Source organism: Salvelinus alpinus, chromosome 9 (assembly GCF_045679555.1).
Source record: "Salvelinus alpinus chromosome 9, SLU_Salpinus.1, whole genome shotgun sequence".
In the NCBI taxonomy this organism is placed as follows: Eukaryota; Metazoa; Chordata; class Actinopteri; order Salmoniformes; family Salmonidae; genus Salvelinus; species Salvelinus alpinus.
This window is the reverse complement of record NC_092094.1, coordinates 42,849,585-42,872,578: the sequence shown is the minus strand read 5'-3', so window position 1 is coordinate 42,872,578 and position 22,994 is coordinate 42,849,585. Positions and strand designations below refer to the sequence as shown.

At 41.2% G+C, this 22,994-nt stretch overlaps 1 protein-coding gene across 3 annotated transcripts; it reads right to left on the bottom strand.

The window, feature by feature from the left end:
• Positions 1-521: 521 nt before the first annotated feature.
• c9h11orf24 (chromosome 9 C11orf24 homolog) lies at positions 522-12,373 on the bottom strand. Of its 3 annotated transcripts, none has more exons than XM_071326269.1 (4): positions 12,182-12,373; positions 9,305-9,538; positions 2,450-2,575; positions 522-2,251 (listed from the first exon to the last, which is right to left on the bottom strand). In XM_071326269.1, exons 2-4 carry the CDS (start codon positions 9,441-9,443, stop codon positions 1,341-1,343), a joined length of 1,176 nt encoding a protein of 391 aa, XP_071182370.1. In that variant the 5' UTR covers positions 9,444-9,538; positions 12,182-12,373; the 3' UTR covers positions 522-1,340. The 3 variants fall into 3 exon arrangements, with proteins under 3 accessions (XP_071182370.1, XP_071182371.1, XP_071182372.1); XM_071326270.1 differs by lacking the exon at positions 12,182-12,373 and adding an exon at positions 11,902-12,111; XM_071326271.1 differs by lacking the exon at positions 12,182-12,373 and adding an exon at positions 10,824-10,844.
• Positions 12,374-22,994: the final 10,621 nt, after the last annotated feature.

Genomic DNA, 22,994 nt, shown 5'->3' with positions numbered 1-22,994 from the left:
ACTTTTAGAAAGCATTGGCATGAAGAGAGAAGTAAGCAGAGAAGCAAACGAGAAACATAACAACCTTTGGCATCTCAAGGCAGTTCTCTCCTAAATGTTACTCTAATGGAATCCATGTTTTCCCTTTTCAGCTTTTGTTTTCCCTCAAAATAAATGCTGCCCTGGCGTGTGCATTGTAAAGGTGTCGGACCACCTCCACGCTCTCATTTTCTTCTCTGCCAATTAATTCGTAGTCCAGACCTTCAAACTTTCGCTACAAAAACAGACACATTACATGTGCATCATATTACCAGGAAGCTATTACTGGGCTAGAGCTGTGGGATGTTACAGTCCCAACTGATTGATATGCCCTTCTAAAAAACAACATTGAATCTCTCCCTGAAACACAGCATATACACAGTGGTGCAGCCATCTTAAAAGTCTTACAGGAGTTGAGAGAATCGAAGACTACTAATGCATCTCACTGAAATTACACTGACATTTTTTTTGTGTGGGGGGGGGGGGGATGAAAGAAAAATCCATTTCATTCTTAATTGTTTTCTTTACTGGAAATAACATATCTAATAGCACATTAGTAAGATTTAAATTGGCACATAACAGGCCTTCAGACCCATTTCCAACCTTGACAGAAGTTCCTCCGCATTGGAAAGTCTCTCTTGGTTATCATATAATCGTTCCTTCTTCTTCTTCATGGAATGGAGTTCATAATGGCTAGACAATTCCCTTGGCTTTAACGTTCATTTTGGCCTTCAATCTTAATCCAAGGACAGGAATGGTAAACAAAGGAAACATGCAAGTCATGAACAAAGGAAAATTGCACGAAAAATTACCAACAAAACGTACACAAAGCAATGGATACATACAAGCGAAATATTTACAATAAATGAAATACCAGAGATGAAAACAAAGCTACATCAATAAACCTTTTCAGCCCCTTTTCCACAGAACGATATTCACCATTTTAAAAAAGTGAATACTTAACAGTCTATGGCCATAATCCTATTGGTTGGAGGTGGAATATTAATCTGCATAGAAATGTAAGACATAGAAATATAGGACTAACAAACCACTGTGGTGATACTTTGGCCCATGGCCTGAATTGGCCCATCATAAGACCTTAAGGCCTGAATAAAAACAAGAGCAGGGGTAACTTATATTTGAATAATCTCTGTATGCTGGAGTACCTTTAAGACAGAAATGTTATACAATACTAGGGCAAAGGCTGCTGCAACATTGACAATCTCTTAACTCATGTATGTTATTAACCCTTTTCCAATAAAGAAAATATAAAAATAGAAATAACTGAACCATGTTGAAATGTAAACACTCAACTATCACTTTTAAACACCTGAATCAGAATACATTCCATTGATGAGATAGTCCACCTGGGTGTAGTCTTTCCTCCTGTAACTCTTATAGGCCTGTGTTAGGAAGAGAACAACTGTAACTAGGAAGAAGAGGAGGCCAAACAACAGAACAGCCAATAGAGCGCTTGTGTCCACCAACTGGCGAGTCAGAATCTCGCCGGCAACAACATCTATAATGGCTCTGTTGGTGTCTTCGTCCAGCCTTTTTGTGCTGACCTCAGCAGTGGAGGTTGAAGGAACCATGGTGTTTCTGGAGGTAGCTTGAGAGCTGGGGGCCTCCGGAACGGTTGGTGACGGCTTCTTCTCCTCATCTGTAGGCGTGTCTGCGGTGGTGGTTGTTTTTGGAGTGGTAGTTGACGGTAATGCTGTTGTTTTTATTGTGGTGGCAGTTGTTGGTATTGTTGTTTTGGTGGTAGTTGGTTGTGTTGTGGTGGTATTGGTAGTAGATGGCATTGCTGTTGTGGTGGTAGTAGTAGTCATAGTGGTGATTGTTGTTATTATCTGTGGGATGGCTGGTGGAGTCATAACAGTAATAGATTCCAGCTTTACTGAAGTGGCTGTGGTTGTTACAGGGCTTTGGACCTTTGACTTGTGGGTTGTCTCAGATACTGTAGTTGCTGTGTCATTCTTGAGAGCTGGCAAAAGTGCTGCAGTCATGTTAGATGCAGTTAAGACAGGAGAGTCTCCAGCAGTTGGAGCCTGACCAGCATCGCTGTGCTGTGAGGTAGAGTGGGTCTCATTGAGGGCAGAGGTTTGATTGGCATTATTGTTGACTGTCAATTTATGCACAGTAGGGTTCTTATGTTGGCTTTCTGATGGAGTTACGGAACTTGAAGACTGAATGACATGTTTAGCTTCTCTCTTAAAAACACTGATGTCTGTTTCTGGGGGAAAAAAACAGATTTAAAATACTGTGACAAATGTAAAGGCATTACACGACATGCATTTCAATCACAAAATAGATGGTTCATTTACAACCCCTGGAAACCAAAAGATTCAGTAACTAGATATATCAACAGAAAATATTCATATTGATAATAAGAAGCTAATAAACATTCTCCACCCAAGCATTGTGTACACACCTTGTTCCCTTATCAGGTCAGCGACGGAGATACTGCTGCATTTGGTGCAATTTGGACATGTCAAGAAAAAGCAGGTGGACTTCTCTTTCCAAAAGACAGCATGATCACATGTCGTATTGAGTGAGCCTGTGGAATAAACACACACACAAAAAATGTAATAAGGAAATCTTGCATGCAGTCAAAATCATATCCAATATTAAGCAAGAAATTGTTGACACACCTATTCATGAGCTTGACTATTTTCTACATTGTAGAATAATAGTGAAGACATCAAAACTATGAAATAACATATGGAATCATGTAGTAAACAACAACAAAAAAAAAAAAGTGTTAAACAATTCAAAAATATATTTTTTATATTTGAGATTCTTCAAAGTAGCTACCCTTCGCCTTGACAGCTTTGCACACTCTTGGCATTCTCTCAACCAGCTTCATGAGGAATGCTTTTCCAACAGTCTTGAAGGAGTTTCCACATATGCTGAGCACTTGTTGGCTGCTTTTCCTTCACTCTACAGTCCAACTCATCCCAAACCATCTCAATTGGGTTGAGGTTGGGTGATTGTGGAAGCCAGGTCATCTGATGCAGCACTCCATCACGCTCCTTCTTGGTCAAATAGCCCTTACACAGCCTGGAGGTGTGTTTTAGGTCATTGTCCTGTTTAAAAAGAAATAATAGCGCAAACCAGATGGGATGGCATATCACTGCAGAACGCTGTGGTAGCCATGCTGGTTAAGTGTGCCTTGAATTCTAAATAAATCACTGACAGTGTCACCAGCAAAGCACCCCCACACCTCCTCCATGCTTCACGGTGGGAACCACACATGTGGAGATCATCCGTTCACCTACTCTGCGTCTCACAAAGACACGGCGGTTAGAACCAAAATTCTCAAATTTGGACTCAGACGAAAGGACCGAATTCCACCAGTCTGAGGTCCATTGCTCGTGTTTCTTGGCCGAAACAAGTCTCTTCTTATTATTGGTGTCCTTTAGTAGTGGTTTCTGTGCAGCAATTCTACCACGAAGGCCTGATTCCCGCAGTCTCCTCTGAACAGTTGATGTTGATATGCGTCAGTTACTTGAACTCTGTGACGCATTTATTTGGGCTGCAATTTCTGAGACTGGTATTTTAATTTATTATGGATCACCATTAGTTCCTGCCAAAGCAGCAGCTACTCTTCCTGGGGTCCAGCAAAATTAAGGCAGTTTATACAATTTTAAAAACATTACATTCACAGATTTCACAACACACTGTGCGCACTCAGGCCCCTACTCCACCACATACAGTTGAAGTCGGAAGTTTACATACACCTTAACCAAATACATTTAAACTCAGTTGAACAATTCCTGACACTTAATCCGAGTAAAAATTCCCTGTCTTAAGTTAGAATCACCACTTTATTTTAAGAATGTGAAATGTCAGAAAAATAGTAGAGAATTATTTATTTCAGCTTTTACTTCCATCATCACATTCCCAGTGGGTCAGAAGTTTGCATACACTCAGTTAGTATTTGGTAGCATTGCCTTTAAATTGTTTAACTTGGGTCAAATGTTTTGGGTAGCCTTCCACAAGCTTCCCAATATAAGTTGGGTGAATTTTGGAACATTCCTCCTGACAGACCTGGTGTAACTGAGTCAGGCTTGTAGGCCTCCTTGCACACACAAACTTTTTCAGTTCTACCCACACATTTTCTATGGGATTGAGGTCAGGGCTTTGTGATGGCCACCCCAATACCTTGACTTTGTTGTCCTTAAGCCATTTTTCCACAACTTTGTAAGTATGTTTGCGGTCATTGTCCATTTGGAAGACCCATTTACGACCAAGCTTTAACTTCCTGACTGATGTCTTGAGATTGCTTCAATATATCGACATCATTGTCCTTCCTCATGATGCCATCTATTTTGTCAAGTGCACAAGTCCCTCCTGCAGCAAAGCACCCCCACAACATGATGCTGCCATCCCCGTGCTTCACAGCCTCACCCTTTTTCCTCCAAACATAACAATGGTCATTATGGCCAAACATTTCAATTGTTGTTCCATCAGACCAGAGGCCATTTCTCCAATAAGTATGATCTTTGTCCCCATGTGCAGTTGCAAACCGTGGTCTGGCTTTTTTATGGCGGTTTTGGAGCCGTGGCTTCTTCCTTGCTGAGCAGCCTTTGAGGTTATGTCGATATAGGATTAGTTTTACTGTGGATATAGATACTTTTGTACCCGTTTCCTCCAGCATCTTCACAAGGTCCTTTGCTGTTGTTCTGGGATTGATTTGCACTTTTCACACCAAAGTACGTTCATCTCTAGGAGACAGAATGCGTCTCCTTCCTGAGCGGTATGACGGCTGCGTGGTCCCATGGTGTTTATACTTGTGTACTATTGTTTGTACAGATGAACGTGGTACCTTCAGGCGTTTGGAAATTGCTCCCGAGGATGAACCAGACTAGTGAAGGTCAACAAATTTTTTTCTGACGTCTTGGCTGATTTCTTTTGTGCCTCCCATAGTCTGTTCTGGACTTGGGAACTGTGAAGAGACCTCTTGTGACATGTCTTGTGGGGTATGCATGGGTGTCCGATGCATTCAACATGTCAATACGTCTCATAAATAAAAGTAGTGATGAAGTCAATCTCTCCTCGATTTTCAGCCAGGAGACATTGACATGCATATTATTAATATTAGCTCTCTGTGTACATCCAAGGGCAGGCCGTGCTGCCCTATTCTGAGCCAATTGCAGTTGCCTTAGGTCCTTTTTTTGTGGCACCTGACCACACGACTGAACAGTAGTCAAGGTGTGACAAACCTAGGAACTGCCTTGTTGATGTTGTTAAGAATGCAGAGCATTGCATTATTATAGCCAGACTTGTCCCCATCTTAGCTACTACTGCATCAATATGCTTTGACCATGACAGTTTACAATCTAGGGTTACTCCAAGCAGTTCAGTCATCTCAACTTGCTCAATTTCCACATTATTTATTAAAATATTTAGTGGGTGTTTTGTTCCAAATACAATGCTTTTAGTTTTAGAAATATTTAGGGCCAACTTATTCCTTGCTACCCACTCTGAAACTAACTGCAGCTCTTTGAGTGTTGCAGTCATTTCAGTCGCTGATGTGTATAGTGTTAAGTCATCCGCATACATAGACACTCTGGCTTTACTCAAAGTCAGTGGCATGTCATGAGTAAAAAAAAATAAGCAAGGGGCCTACATAGAATCAGGAATTCCCCAGGGTAGCTAACTGGATTATATTTTAGAGGCTTCCATTAAAGAACACCCTCTGTGTTCTGTTAGACAAGTAACTATTTATCAACATTATAGCAGGGGGTGTAAAGCCATAACACATACATCTTTCCAGCAGCAGACTATGATCGATAATGTCAAAAGCTGCACTGAAGTCTAAGACAGCCCCCCCAATCATTTTATCATCAATTTCTCTCCTTCAAATCAGTCATTTGTGTAAGTGCTGTGCTTGTTGAGTGTCCTTCCCTATTAGCATGCTGAAATTCTGTTGTCAATTTGTTTACTGTGAAATAGCATTGTATCTGGTCAAACACATTTTTTCCCAGAAGATAGTAAGGGTTGGTAATAGGCTGATAGGTCAGCTATTTGAGCCAGTAAAGGGGGCTTTACTATTCTTGGGTAGCGGAATTACTTTTGCTTCCCTCCAGGCCTGAGGGCACACGCTCTCTAGTACGCTTAAAATTAAGATGTGGCAAATAGGAGTGGCAATATCGTCTGCTATCATCCTCAGTAATTTTCCATCCAGATTGTCAGTCCTCGGTGGCTTGTCATTGTTGATAGACAAAAAAAAATATTCACCTCTTCCACACTGACTTTACAGAATGCAAAAGTACAATTCTTGTCTTTCATAATTTGGTCCGATATACTTGGATGTGTAGTGTCAGCGTTTGTTGCTGCCATGTCAACCCTACGTTTGCTTACCTTGCCAATGAAAAAATCATAAAAGTAGTTTGCAATATCAGTGGGCTTTGTGATGAATGAGCCATCTGATTCAATGAATGAAGGAGCCAAGTTAGCTTTTTTCCCCCTAAATTTAATTGAAGGTGCCCCCAGATTTTTACTATCATTCATTCTTTGTTACATAGTGTAGTTTCTTTATAAATGTAGTTTCTTAATTTGCAGTACTTTTGCCAATCAGTTGGGCTGCCAGACTTAATTGCCATACCTTTTGCCTCATCCCTCACAACCATACAATTTTTCAATTCCTCATCAATCCAAGGGGATTTAACAGTTTTTACAGTAATTTTCTTAAATGGGTGCGTGCTTATTAGTAACTGGAATAAGTAGTTTCATAAATGCGTCAAGTGCAGCCTCTGGTTGCTCCTCATCGCACACCACAGACCAGCAAATATTCTTTACATCATCAACATATGAATCACTACAAAACTGGTAACTAACAAACTTATCCTCTGCAGCAGAGGTAACTCTGGGTTTTCCTTTCATGTGGCGGTTCTCATGAGAGCCAGTTTCATCATAGCGCTTGATGGTTTTTGCGACTGCACTTGAAGAAACTTTCAAAGTTCTTGAAATGTTCCGTATTGACTGACCATGTCTTAAAGTAATGATGGACTTGTCGTTCCTCTTTGCTTATTTAAGTTGTTCTTGCCATAATATGGACATGGTCTTTTACCAAATATGGCTATCTTCTGTATACCAACCCTACCTTGACACAACACAACTGATTGGCTCAAACGCATTAAGGAAAGAAATTCCAAATGCATTCCAGGTGACTACCTCATGAAGCTGGTTGAGAGAATGCCAAGAGTGTGCAAAGCTGTCATCAAGGCAGACTGGCTACTTTGAAGAATCTCAAATATACTTTTTTGGTTACTACATGACTCCATATGTATTATTTAATAGTTTTGATATCTTCAATATTATTCTAGAATGTTGAAAATAGTCAATAAAGAAAAGCCCTGGAATGAGTAAGCGTGTCCAAACTTTAGACTGGTACTGTATATTAATTCAAGACTGAAGAATGGAACATACCAAGAGGATTGTTATGTAGGCAACATAAATATAGCTTGCCAACAAATAACACTTCTCAGGAGTTATCCAAACATGCCTCCCAAAAAGTTGCCGCAAAAAACCCTGGGAATTCCTTTAAAAATGTTCACCACAGGGACTAAGGTTGTCAGCGTGAAATGAAATAAGAGTAGTACTGAAAAATAGAGTAAAAACAGTCTCAGCAACCACTGTCCGTGTTTATCAGGAGATCTGGGATCCATTACAGAAACAGATGGGAGAAAAACAGGCCTGTTTACGCCTCCTTTGATCCCTTCCAAACTCGTGTGCTGGAGCTATCCTCTCAGTTACACACCTCTGCCTCAACATCCAGCCGTGCACGCCTGATGGCTCTCTTCCCACTGCAGAGCAGACCTACTGATGAGGGTAACAGGTGGGGAAAAGCAAAAGAGCGGAGGCAGCCCTGGGCCTGCACCGAGGAGAGGAGTCAGCCCCACCGGGGAGTCAATGTGAGAGGAGGCAGAGCGAGTTGTGCGACCTCAAGTCTGTCTCCTCTCCTGCTTTATTTTAAAGCTGCTGCTAGGCGCCGAGGAATCAAAACTCCTTTGCGGTTAAAAACTTCAGGTGAAATGATGATCGCGCAAGAAGAGAGAAAAAAAGTTTGGCCTAGAGAGCCATTCCTGGTCAGTGATGGCAAACTAACTGGAAGGCCAGATGCTTTGTGTTTTTAATGATTCCCCAGCTGTTCCACATGGGACAGGAAAAGAGTGTGGAGTTGGGAGTTGAGGAAAGCAGGGAGAGGGGGTAAGAATATCAATGTTGCAGACGGCCCCTCACCCCCCTTCCTCTTAAGTTACTAGGGGGTCACCCTATGCTAGGGGCATGACGTGTCCCAAACATACAGGTCTCTAAGCTGGAATGCGAAATGATTATGTATTTATAGCTCTCTGTCATACCACACATTACATGCTTCCAGATGGTAATAGCGACCTTGTTTTCATGCCCTACTACTTTCAAACCCACATTGCCTCTCGGAAACCCTGTCGCGTGTTTAGGGTGGATCATGTGGTGGAACTGGAAGAAGGCTGGGCCAGTTACAACTAACTCCTCCCATGGAGATAACTGCCTTTGGGTTATATGTAGCTATGCATTTGCTGCATAAATCTGACCAGACTCAGGTGGTGCAGCAAGAAGTATTGTAAGAACTAATTTAAAGAAGAACCTGTCATGACAAAGGCTGCGTTTACACAGGCAGCTCAATTTTGATCTTTTATTCCCCATTAATGGTCTTTTGAACAATAAGATCCAAAAAATATTTGATTTAAATAGATGTGATTGGGCAAAAGACAAATTAGTGGGAAAAAATATATTGAATTTGGATGCCTGTGTAAATGCAGCCTTTAGACTCATGGGGTAACGCTCTCCAAAGCAGCGCCAGGCTCATACACAACACAGCAAGGCCTAAGAATCCCTTTCATCTTAAATCTGAAACACATGGTTGCTTTGAAATTATATGTCCTTCAGTAGAAAGATGTGATTTGGGGGGAAAAAAGAACATTATGGCTACTCCCATATCGGCAGTGGTCCCACTTTATCCAAGAGGTAAGCTTTGAGATGTAGGTAGGTAGCATGCATGCAGCTTATCTTTTTCTATAAGAGCTTCCTTCAGGTTATGAGTGACTAACGTTTATATGAGAAGTAGTTAGACAATGTATCAAACATTGGTGAGCTTTAGTGAACTGGTGTACATTCCACAACATATTTGATGTTTTCAGTCAAATAATAGAGTCGGAGCAAAGATATAGTATTTATGTGTGTTTTCACTTTTCACCTGTGGCAACACACCTGATTTGTTGATTTTCTGATTCAAACTTACATGCTTCAGAGCAATGGGTTTGCTCGGTCATTGTCTGGCTGGCCACAATGCTGAACTGGCTGGCCACATGGGATGACAGACAAGGTAGCACCAGAAGCCCAAGGACAGGGGACAGGACGAGGAGAAGATGCAGGGTCATGGTGAAATGGTGGCACACACTGGGCAGGGAGAGGAAGGTTGTGGACACGAGTCACAATGAAGGCAGGGGACACACCACCATCACAGCTCTAACATCTACAGGAGGGCACAGAAATGGAAAAAGGTCCTATTAAAGATATTTGCAGCCCTCATCATCCCATAGAATTGCATATCATTTACAGACATGTGTTTGCATTTTAATGTTGTACGTTCATCTTCCATAAAGCCATGGTTGATGGATCACTTCCATCTCAATTTTATTCAAGACACGCATTACCATTAAAATATTGAATTGTGAAGATTCACGTCTGCAGAGAAAAAGACAAAAACATGTTCGATTCTGGCTCCAGGTAGCCAATGTCTGTGCCATGAGCTGTTTAGAGACCAATTGCAAGTTTGACTCATGAGCAGCATCTAGCGGGATTACTACAAAACATACAACCGTTTAAAAATTCTATCGCCTGTTACAAATTGATGATATAGTTCAAGTTTCATGTAACATCTGAGGATATGTGTAATGATTTTTCGATCTAGCCTAGTTAACGAAGAATAGACAGAGGCAGAGATGCTTGTAGCAGAACACATATTTCACCATTGTACTGGGCAGCTTAGTTATTTCTGATACCATCACAATTCTGATACCATAAATAGGCTATCATACACGTATATTTGGATACATCCATAACAATGAGCTAATGGAGGCGCGATTTCACCTGGCATAGAAAATGTGCTGACTCGTCAAGACACTGTTGTTCAGAGGAGTTAGCTAACACAATCACTTCAAACTGAAGCTGGAAAGAGTGCAAACTACCTGCACTTCGTTTGACTTATTTTCATTTCTTTGTATATATCCATAAAAATTATGCCAGCCAATTCATGATTTCGACTGCCTGAGAAACGCTGTCTGCTTGTCTGTCTCGATCATTACAGCAATACAAGGTTTATACAAATCTCCGCTGTTGAAAACTAAATGTTAGTCTAAAATAAAATGTGATAATGTCTAGATGCTTTTTATAGTGGAGATCAAGTTTATAAATTGCCTGGCTGGGTTGATGAGACAGTGGATTGCGCAGTCAGATGGAACAGTAAAAAGGCACTTTAACGCACAGATTTAGCCGGAGGTAATTTGTGGAATAGACACCGGCTGGAATGCGGTTTAAGCAAATCAGCATTCAAGATTAAACCCACCCATTGTGGGTAGTTTTAGCATTCCAGAATATTGTTCAATCTTCGAGGACACTCACTGTTTATAGAGTAAGATGACAGTTGACTATTCTGTATCATGTTATACAGTAGTAAGAAGCCAACCCAAATATCATACCATTGTCACACATCCAGAAAAGGAACATGCATACATTCTACAAGAAACAAAATCTCTCACCATTGCTGTCCTCAAGATATAATGGTTACACCTTTTCATACCTCTTGTTGGCTATGCCCTAAATGTAAACACCACTTAGCTAACAAATTGCCATAGTCCACTGCATGCGTGCCAACGTGGTGATCATGTGATGAACAATGGATTTCACTCCACTCTACACCCAACTTTCATTGCACAAATGGACAGTTCACAGAGTAGTTAACTAGTTACATGTGTATGGAAAACACCAGGGACGTCTGGCTTTGTGTATTTATTACCAATGAGCATTGGCAATATGGTTTAACCTTATCGTCCCATCAACAAACCACGCTAGCTGGCTATATTTGTTTTGTAGGAGATTTTCCAGTCATCTGATGATTCTCAGTACCTATACTGTTCTCTTTGAAGTAGAAAGAATAATCGATATAAGTTTAAATATTAGACATGTGTAAGCAGAATGAAGGCTGAAGCCCATGTGAGTGTACAATGCTGGATCAACATTGAATTCTCCATTGGACATGTAAAAACAGAACGTATGCAGAATCTGTGTAGATGAGGCAAGGTAAACTAACAAGACGTGACTGGTCTGGCCTATATCTGATCTTGTGAAGGCTACTGGACATGCACATGAGTTAATCACAGACAACATCAGCCTGAACTTGTCAAGACCTTTGGACAGGAACATTAGCTAAGGGGTATGCATGTCACACCACCAATATAATCTATGCCCTAATATCTGAACCAATAAGAGAATGGAAACTAAGTAAGACAACATGATTCGTAAAGTGGAGTGAGGATGTTATGTAAGGCTAAAACTGTATAAAAGCCAAGCACTAAGAATGAGGAGGCAGTTTTTCCATGGAATTGCTCAGCTTCTGTTACTTTTGCAATAAAGTCTAATTGAATTTACAAGCTCCTGTATCTGAGAAGTATTTGATCTAATATTTTCTACAACAGTTTCCTGAACACTCAACAAACATCTGTCTTCAGACCTCTTCCCCCAGTCATTTTGATAACTACTAACTTAGCTAGAAGCCAACAGTTATGGAGTTAGTTATTAGCTAGCTAACAACATTGTGCTTCCTACAATTAACTTCACCTTTTGGCTGTAGCTACGTTACTGAAATTAAGAGACAGGTCCACTGTGTTGCAATTCTGGTTCATCACACTATCTTGCTTGCTAAATCGACAGCTAGTTGTCCATGTGGCTGATTGTGTAGATAACAGGCCAGCGTTTCTAGACCGGCAACAGTTTGCAAATCAGGCTACCATCAAATCCACCGCAGGTAGTTTAGCCACTACCCCCACTATTTGCTACCTAGTTAACGTAGTAGCTAGCTGCAATTTAGCTAACGTTAGCCAAAGACCAACTCACTCACCCAGGAAGGAGGAGGCTAAATGCACAACTTTTAGCCAACTTCTGTTCTTGTAGCTAGCTAGCTAGCTAATACCGTAGTAGTTAACAATCTATGTATGGGCTAAAACGCTATGTCATGACACGCAGTCAAACACATCCTCCTTCCCAACACATACTATTTAGCTAGCCATTAACCTCATAGATGAGAACAATGATAAAGACATTTCACCGGATGTATTACAGTGAAGCATCCGCGTGGCGTCCGCTCACTACCAAATATGGTGGTGAGAGGAAGCCAAGTGGCCGGCAGTGGGAGAAGATGGAACGAGATGGATTTTGGGAAACATTCTGCAAATGCTCTCATCGATGAAATATTTGATCACAATACAGTTTTCTGTTCCCAAAACTAAAATCTATTGCGAACAGAGTGGACTAAGTTTGGTAGACTATACCCTTTGCCAAAGTTTCCAAAAAGTGTGTTGTTTAGTAGGAGTGCAAGGGCGAATTGAGTTATTGCACACGCGCACCTCACAGAGTAGGCGTTCAATAACATAAATATGCCAATGCATGTTCTACAGCGGGTTGGTCAAAACAAGCATTGCGATTGGTTAAGAAGCGTTCTAAACCATACTAAAAAAACAGTTTAGCATGATAAGCCTGACTCAAAATAATAATATTGAAATCATTAACTTGATCTCCACTGCAGAAAGTATCTAGACATTATTTCGCCTTGCTTCTAGCCTAACATTTGGTTTGCAACAACAGGGGTTTGTACAAATGTTGCAGTCTGTCTCTCGAATTTTGCAACATTGCTTCAATATTGAAATTCGATCTTCACTGTCCTAATGAAAACTAACGTGTCAGAAAGAGATTGACATCTTTTATCAGCCAGTCGAAATCACGAATCAGCATATTTTTTATGGATATATATATATATACAAGGAAATGTCAATAGAAAAAAAGGTCAAACAAAATGAAATGCAACTACTTTTCTGCTACATAACAAGATTCAACAACTGAGACATAAACTGAACAAGTTCCACAGACATGTGACTAACAGAAATTGAATAATGTGTCACTGAACAAAGGAGGGGGGGTCAAAATCAAAAGTAACAGTCAGTATCTGGTGTGGCCAGCAGCTGCATTAAGCACTGCAGTGCATCTCCTCGTGGACTGCACCAGATTTGCTAGTTCTTGCTGTGAGGTGTTACCCCACTCTTCCACCAACGCACCTGCAAGTTCCCTGACATTTCTGGGGGGAATGGCCCTAGCCCTCACCCTCTGATCCAACAAGTCCCAGGCGTGCTCAATGGGATTGAGATCCGGGCTCTTCGCTGGCCATGGCAGAACACTGACATTCCTGTCTTGCAGGAAATCACGCACAGAATGAGCAGTATGGCTGGTGGCATTGTCATGCTGGAGGGTCATGTCAGGATGAGCCTGCAGGAAGGGTACCACATGAGGGAGGAGGACGTCTTCCCTGTAATGCACAGCGTTGAGATTGCCTGCAATGACAACAAGCTCAGTCCGATGATGTTGTGACACACGGCCCCAGACCATGACGGACCCTCCACCTCAAAATCGATCCCGCTCCAGAGTACAGGCCTCGGTGTAACGCTCATTCTTTCAACAATAAACACGAAACCCGACCATCACCCCTGGCGAGACAAAACCGCGACTCGTCAGTGAATAGCAGTTTTTTGCCAGTCCTGTCCAGTCCAACGACAGTGGGTTTGTGCTCATAGGCGACGTTGTTGCCGGTGATCTGGTGAGGACCTGTCTTACAACAGGCCTACAAGCCCTCTGTCTTTTTGTAGTGTCCTACAAGCCTTTCTCAGCCTATTGCGGACAGTCTGAGCACAGATGGAGGAATTGTGAATTCCTGGTGTAACTCGGGCAGTTGTTGTTGCCATCCTGTACCTGTCCCGCAGGTGTGATGTTCGGATGTACCGATCCTGTGCAGGTGTTGTTACTCATGGTCTGCCACTGCGAGGACGATCAGCTGTCCGTCCTGTCTCCCTGTAGCGCTGTCTTAGGTGTCTCACAGTACGGATATTGCAGTTTATTGCCCTGGCCACATCTGCAGTCTTCATGCCTCCTTGCAGCATGCCTAAGGCACATTCACGCAGATGAGCAGGGACCCCGGGCATCTTTCTTTTGGTGTTTTTCAGAGTCAGTAGAAAGGCCTCTTTAGTGTCCTACGTTTTCATAACTGTGACCTTAATTGCCTACCATCTGTAAGCTGTGAGTGTCTTAACGATAATTCCACAGGTGCATGTTTATTAATTTTTTATGGTTCATTGAACAAGCATGGGAAACAGTGTTTAAACCATTTACAATGAAGATCTGTGAAGTTATTTGGATTTTTACGAATTATCTTTGAAAGACAGGGTCCTGAAAAAGGGACATTCCTTTTTTTGCTGAGTTTATTTCCAGATCTCTCCAGAGATGTTCGATCGGGTTCAAGCCGGGAATCTGGCTGGGCAACTCAAGGACATTCCGAGACATGTCCCGAAGCCACTCCTGCGTTGTCTTGGCTGTGTGCTTAGAGTAGTTGTCATGATGGAAGGTGAACCTTCACACCAGTCTGAGGTCCTAAGCGCTCTGGAGTAGGTTTTCATCAAGGATCTTTCTATACTTTGCTCCGTTCATCTTTCCCTCGATCCTCACTAGTCTCCCAGTCCCTGTCACTGAGTAGTTACGTCTGGCCACTCTTCCATAAAGGCCTGATTGGTAGAGTGCTGGAGAGATAGTTGTCCTTCTGGAAGGTTCTCCCATATCCACAGAGGAATTCTGGAGATCTGTCAGAGTGACCATCAGGTCTTGGTCACCTCCCTGACCAAGGCAGATCTCCCCCGGTTGCTCAGTTTGGCCGGGCGGCCAGCTCTAGGATGAGTCTTGGTGGTTCCAAACTTTTCCCATTTAAGAATGATGGAGGCCACTGTGTTCTTGGCGACCTTCAATGCTGCAGAATATTTTTGGTACCTTCCCCAGATCTGTGCCTTGACACAATTCCTTTGACCTCATGGCTTTTTGCTCTGACATGCACTGTTAACTTTGGGATCTTATATAGACAGGTGTGTACATTTCCAAATCATGTCCAATCAATTGAATTTACCACAGGTGGACTCCAATCAAGTTGTAGAAAAATCTCAAGGATGATCTATAGAAACAAGATACAACTGACCTCAATTTCGACACTCTTAGCAAAGAGTCTGAATACTTATGTAAATAAGGTATTTCTGTTTTTATTTTTTATAAATTTGCAAAAAAATCTAAAAACCTGTTTTCCCTTTGTCATTATGGGGTATTGTGTGTAGATTGATAATAAAAAAAAATGTATAAAGAAAAAGGCTGCAACATAACAAAATGTGGAAAAAGTCAAGGGGTCTGAATACTTTCCCAATGAACAATACAGTCCCGACACAAATCTAGGGTTGCTACCCAAGCCGGCTGGTCGTTCATTCTATCGGTTCGGTTGCCAGAGACGCAATCCAGTTGTTAAGTCTTTTGTTCCAAATCTATGGACTTGCGACCCAGTCGTTCGTTGTAAATGTTCTGTTGCCATGATGGCTGGCAGTGTTCTTATCCATTGATTGCTAGCTAGTGATTTGGGGGGGAATACATCCATAACAATGAGCTATTGATGTGCGTTTTCGCCTGGCATAGAACATTTGTTCTCTCGCCAGGCCACTGTTCAGAAGAGATAGGTAGCCAACTAGACAGCTAACACAAGCACTTCAAACTGAAACTGTAATGACAGCAACCTAGCTTTATGTTGTGTTTTTCTATTGAAATTTCTTGGTACACTGAACAAAAATATAAACACAACATGTAACTGTTGGTCCCATGTTTCATGAGCTGAAATAAAAAATCCCAGAAATTTTCCATGCACACAAAAGGCTTTTGCACAAATTTGTTTACATTCCTGTTAGTGAGCATTTCTCCTTAGCTAAGATAATCCATTCATCGGTGGGGCATATCAAGAAGCTGATTAAACAGCATGAGAGCTCCCGAGTGGAGCAGCGGACTAAGGCACCACATCTCAGTGCAAGAGGCGTCACTACAGTCCCTGGTTTGATTCCAGGCTGTATCACATCCGGCCGTGATTGGGAGTCCCATAGGGCGGTGCACAATTGGCCCAGCGTCGTCCGGGTTTGGCTGGGGTAGGCCGTCATTGTAAATAAGAATTTGTTCTTAACTGAGTTTTCTAGTGAAATAAAGGTTAAATGTAAAGCATTATACAGTTGAAGTCGGAAGTTTAAATACACCTTAGCCAAATAGATTTCAAGAAATCAGCCAAGACCTCAGAAAAAAATGTAGACCTCCACAACATCCTTGGGAGGAATTTCCAAATGCCTGAAGGTACCATGTTCATCTGTACAAACAATAGTACCCACGTATAAACACCATGGGACCACACAGCCGTCATACCGCTCAGGAAGGAGACGCATTCTGTCTCCTAGAGATGAACGTACTTTGGTGAGAAAAGTGCAAATCAATCCCAGAACAACAGCAAAGGACCTTGTGAAGATGCTGGAGGAAACAGGTACAAAGTATCTATATCCACAGTAAAATGAGTTCTATATCGACATAACCTGAAAGGCTGCTCAGCAAGGAAGAAGCCACTGCTCCAAAACTGCCATAAAAAGCCAGACTACGGTTTGCAACTGCACATGGGGACAAAGATCGTTCTTTTTGGAGAAATGTCCTCTGGTCTGATGAAACAAAAATAGAACTGTTTGGCCATAATGACCATTGTTGTGTTTGGAGGAAAAAGGGGGAGGCTTGCAAACCGAAGAACACCATCCCAACCGTGAAGCACGGGGGTGGCAGCATCATGTTGTGGGGGTGCTTTGCTGCAGGAGGGACTGGTGCACTTCACAAAATAGATGGCATCACGAGGAAGGAAAATTATGTGGAAATACTGAAGCAACATTTCAAGACATCAGTCAGGAAGTTAAAGCTTGGTCGCAAATGGGTCTTCCAAATGGACAATGACCCCAAGCATACTTCCAAAGTTGTGGCAAAATGGCTTAAGGACAACAAAGTCAAGGTATTAGAGTGGCCATCACAAAGCCCTGACCTAAATCCTATAGAATATTTGTTGGCAGAACTGAAAAAGCGTGTGCGAGCAAGGAGGCCTACAAACCTGATTCAGTTACTCCAGCTCTGTCAGGAGGAATGGGCCAACATTCACCCAACTTATTGTGGGAAGCTTGTGGAAGGCTACCTGAAACATTTGACCCAAGTTAAACAATTTAAAGGCAATGCTACCAAATACTAATTGAGTGTATGTAAACTTCTGACCAACTGGGAATGTGGTGAAAGAAATAAAAGCTGAAATAAATAATTCTCTCTACTATTATTCTGACAATTCACATTCTTAAAATAAAGTGGTGATCCCAACTAACCTAAGACAGGGCATTTTTACTAGGATTAAATGTCAGGAATTGTGAAAAACTGAGTTTAAATGTATTTGGCTAAGGTGTATGTACATTTCCGACTTCAACTGTGTATTTTTATTTCTTTTTTTATTTAACCTTTATTTAACCAGGTAGGCTAGTTGAGAACAAGTTCTAATTTGCAACTGCGACCTGGCCAAGATAAAGCAAAGCAGTTCGACACATACAACAACACATTGTTACACATGGAATAAACAAACATACAATCAATAATACAGTAGAAAAATCTATATACAGCATGTGCAAATGAGGTAGGATAAGAGAGGTAAGGCAATAAATAGGCCATGGTGGCAAAGTAATTACAATATAGCAATTAAACACTGGAATGGTATGATGTGCAGAAGATGAATATGCAAGTTGAGATACTGCGGTGCAAAGGAGCAAGATAAATAAATAAATACAGTATGGGGATGAGGTAGATTGGATGGGCTATTTACAGATGAGCTATGTACAGGTGCAGTGATATGTGAGCTGCTCTGACAGCTGGTGCTGAAAGCTAGTGAGGGAGGTAAGAGTCTCCAGCTTCAGAGATTTTTGCAGTTCGTTCCAGTCATTGGCAGCAGAGAACTGGAAGGAGAGGCAGCCAAAGGAAGAATTGGCTTTGGGGGTGACCAGTGATATATACCTGCTGGAGCACGTGCTACGGGTGGGTGCTGCTATGGTGACCAGAGAGCTGAGATAAGGCGGGGCTTTATCTAGCAGAGACTTGTAGATGACCTGGAGCCAGTGGGTCTGGTGACGAGTATGAAGCGAGGGTCAGCCAACGAGATCATACAGGTCGCAGTGGTGGGGAGTATATGGGGCTTTGGTGACAAAACGGATGGCACTGTGATAGACTGCATCCAATTTGTTGAGTAGAGTGTTAGAGGCTATTTTGTAAACGACATCGCCAAAGTCGAGGATCGGTAGGATGGTCAGTTTTACGAGGGTATGTTTGGCAGCATGAGTGAAGGATGCTTTGTTACGAAATAGGAAGCCAATTCTAGATTTAATTTTGGATTGGAGATGTTTAATGTGAGTCTGGAAGGAGAGTTTACAGTCTAACCAGACACCTAGGTATTTGTAGTTGTCCACATATTCAGAAGTCAGAACCGTCCAGAGTAGTGATGCTGGACGGGCTGGCAGGTGCGGGCAGCGATCAGTTGAAGAGCATGCATTTAGTTTTACTTGCATTTAAGAGCAGTTGGAGGCCACGGAAGGAGAGTTGTATGGCATTGAAGCTCATCTGGAGGTTAGTTAACACAGTGTCCAACGAAGGGCCAGAGGTATACAGAATGGTGTCGTCTGCGTAGAGGTGGATCAAAGAATCACCAGCAGCGAGAGCGACATCATTGATGTATACAGAGAAGAGAGTCGGCCCGAGAATTGAACCCTGTGGCACCCCCATAGAGACTGCCAGAGGTACGGACAACAGGCCCTCCGATTTGACATACTGAACTCTATCGGAGAAGTAGTTGGTGAACCAAGCGAGGCAATCATTTGAGAAACCAAGGCTGTTAAGTCTGCCAATAAGAATGTTGTGATTGACAGAGTCAAAAGCCTTAGCCAGGTCGATGAATACGACTGCACAGTAATGTCTTTTATCGATGGCGGTTATGATATCGTTTAGGACCTTGAGCATGGCTGAGGTGCACCCATGACCAGCTCTGAAACCAGATTGCATAGCGGAGAAGGTACGGTGAGATTCGAAATGGTCGGTAATCTGTTTGTTAACTTGGCTCTTTCAGAACATCAGCTATCTGGAGTTGGGTGAAGGAGAAGTGGGGGAGGTTTGGGCGAGTTGTTGTGGGGACCGCAGGGCTGTGTACCGGGGTAGGGGTAGCCAGGTGGAAAGCATGCCCAGCCGTAGAAAAATGATTATTGAAATTCTCAATTATTGTGAATTTATCGGTAGTGACAGTGTTTCCTAGCCTGAAGGGTATGCCAGAGTATGCTGCAAAATCAATAGAAGACATAATTTGTAACACTGGGTCATTGCAAAGCAATTGGTAGATGTCTGTCAAAATATGAACTAACCTTGGGATGGTGGACGTAACTCTGAGCTGAATGCTGAGAGCTTCCAACCAGAAAACAAACAAAGTGAAATGACTTCACACAGCCTAATCTGTTCGCAACAAAATACAATTTTCAGTCACGATTTAGCTAAAAGAAAATGTTTAGTTTACTCAATGGCACTGATTGATAATTGACGACAAATTATTGGGTTCTGTGCAGAAAGCGTCAACTCCCACCAGGTGGTGCAAAAGCCTTAGGAATGTGTAATGTCCAGCAGACAGAAATGTTACTCCTCTGACTCGGGTTTCATTTGTAAAAGTGCAAATTAAATGGATTGGAGAAGTCTTTACACAAATACTAAAGCTAGGCCCCACTACGTTAGACAACTTGATGTTTTTTAACCTTCTGTTTCATTTTATTACAGTGTGATATTACACAAGTGTAGTCTATTATTATCATAATAAAGTCTAACCAATGTTTCATAAATAAAGTTTTGGCATACTGGAACATTTGTAAGAGTGATTAAAAAAATTAATTCCTACAGTTTTCTAAAAACACTAAAAACACCAGTCAGTATCAAGGTGCTGCATTTGGTTAATTAAAGATATAACTATTGTCTAACTGTATCAACTACAATTGTCTATTGGTGTCACTATTCAGTGCCATTTTATAATAAATATTACTGGTAGATAACATTGCATTGATATTCATAGCTGTTTAATCTTCAATATACTGTGTCCCTACCCCCAATAGTCTGTCACTATTAGGCAAAATTATGAACAGGAGATGAACTTTCTGGAGAGTGATCTTTACATCCCTGCTTAACTCATCAGGTTTTATGGAGACAGTTGATAAAGACTAAAACATCTAACTGCCTGTAGCTCAGGACCTGAAGCAAGGATATGAATATTCTTGATACCATTTGAAAGGAAACACTTTGAAGTTTGTGGAAATGTGAAATTAATGTAGGAGAACATAACACATTAGATCTGGTAAAAGATAATACAAAGAAAAAAACATGCATCTTTGAAATGCAAGAGAAAGGCCATAATGTACTACTCCAGGTTAGGCGCAATTTAGATTTTGGCCACTATCAAGGCTGCCCAAATGTGCCTTATTGGTTTATTAATACATTTCCAAGTTCATAACTGTGCACTCTCCTCAAACAATAGCTACTGTAAATTGGACAGTGCAGTTAGATGAAAAATAATTTAAGTTTTCTGCCCATATCAGATATGTCTATGTCCTGGGAAATGGTCTTGTTACTTACAACCTCATGCTAATCACATTAGCCTACGTTAGCTCAACCGTCCCGCGGGGTGGACACTGATCCCGTAGAGGTTTTAATGTAGAAAGGTAATCTTCAAATGATGAATAACTCAATGAAGATTATAACCTACAGTGCCTTCAGAAAGTATTCACACCCCTTGACTTTTTCCACGTTTTGTTGTGTTGCAGCCTGAACTTAAAATGGATTGAAGAGTTTTTTTTCTTCACTGGCCTACAGACATTACCCCATAATGTCAAAGTGGAAAAGTGTTTTTCGAAATGTTTACAAATTAATAAAAATTAAAAGCTGAAATGTCTTGAAACATAAGTGTTCAAGCCCTTTGTTATGGCAAGACTAAAAAAGTTAAAGAGTAAACATTTGCTTAACAAGTCACATAATAAGTTGCATGGGCTCACTCTTTGGATGATGTGTCAATACACCCAGTCACTACAAAGATACAGGCCTCCTTCCTAACTCAGTTGCCGGAGAGGAAGGAAACCGCTCAAGGATTTCACAATGAGGCCACGTGACTTTAAAACAGTTACAGAGTTTATTGGCTGTGATAGAATAAAACTGAGGATGGATCAACAACATTGTAGTTATTTCACAATACTAACCTAAATAGCAGAGTGAAAAGAAGGAAGCCTGTACAGAATACAAATATTCAAAAACATTCATCCTGTTTGCAATAAGGCACTAAAGTAATACTGCAAAAAATGTGGCAAAACAGTTCACTTTTTTTGTCCTGAATACAACGTGCTATGTTTGGGACAAATCCAATAAAACACATTGTTGAGTACCACTCTCCATATTTTCAAGCATAGTGGTGGCTGCAAACATGCTATCATGCAAATCGCTGTGAAATGTGTTTCTACAAAGTATTGACTCAGGGGTGTGAATACTTACATTAATTAGATATTTCTGTATTTAATTTTCAATCAATTTGCGAACATTTCTAAAAACATGTTTTCACTTTATTATGTTACTAAAACGTCAACTTTATCCATTTGGAATTCAGTCTGTAACACAACAAATTGTGGAATAAGTCAAGGGGTATGAATATTTTCTGAAGGAACTGTATGTCCTGTCAATTTTAGTACATTCTTTATAATTACTTTGGATATCTGCATGCTCCAATTTAGTGCTTACATCCACTAGCGTCCCAAGACATTGCATTTATCAGGAGTTGAGTGTACATATCTACTGTGCAGTGATCACTATACAATTTACAGTAACCAGAGATAATAAGGAGTGCTAACAGAACATCAATTGGGTAAAGTCAATTAGTACAAAGTACACTGATCATACTGTTTTCACACTTTTGAAAGAACAACATAGGTGCTTGTTTTTGAACTCATGGTCGAGATAATAAAACAAGGGTTGCAAAGTTCAGTTATTTAGTTATATATGCTGTTGTGCCTCTTGGCCTTGGCTTTTCATTGCTGAAATCGTGCAGAACAGATGTGGACCTTGACACACCTCTTTAGCCTGTTTGGTACATGCGCAGCTAGAGTATTGTGATCATAAGACCAGGTGGGCCCGTGATGTGATGCTGCTGCATTATACAGTCAGTATCACATTACTGGACAACAAATTGAAGTTCCAGAAAGCCATAAAACCTTTAGTGCGTCAAAGGTCACAGTGCCTTACAGTAATCTCTTGTTGAATGACAAACATCTACTATGCCTCTCTTTTATATTCATTGTCTTCTGGTTATGTGCGTAAGCAAATGTCCCTTTTGCAAAAATGATGCCAATGAACTTTCTAGAGTGTTTTCTGTTTCTCAAGGGATGATCAGATGCCCCATCCTTAACAGTGTCTGCAGTGGAGAACATGAAGCTTCCAGAATTCCTTCGCAAGAGCAATATTGGTCAAATCATCAAATTAAATAAAATGTTATTCGTCACATGCTTCGTAAACAACAGGTTTAAACTAACAGTGAAATGCTTACTTACGGGTCCTTTTCCAACAATACAGAGCTAAAGATAAAGAAATATAAAATAAAATAGAAATAGTGACACAGGGAATAAATATACAGTGAATAACGAATAACAATAAGGAGTAAAAATAACATGGATATATAGGGAGTAGCAGTACTGAGTCGA

What these genes read in the sequence shown, in the direction of transcription:
- c9h11orf24 (XM_071326269.1), bottom strand. Translation starts at nt 9,443, where the DNA reads ATGACCCTGCATCTTCTCCTCGTCCTGTCCCCTGTCCTTGGGCTTCTG. An exon ending in AACCCATTGCTCTGAAGCAT is followed by an intron (nt 2,576 to 9,304) that starts GTAAGTTTGAAT and finishes TTTATTCCACAG; the next exon opens with GCTCACTCAATACGACATGT. An exon ending in TGACCTGATAAGGGAACAAG is followed by an intron (nt 2,252 to 2,449) that starts GTGTGTACACAA and finishes TTTTTCCCCCAG; the next exon opens with AAACAGACATCAGTGTTTTT.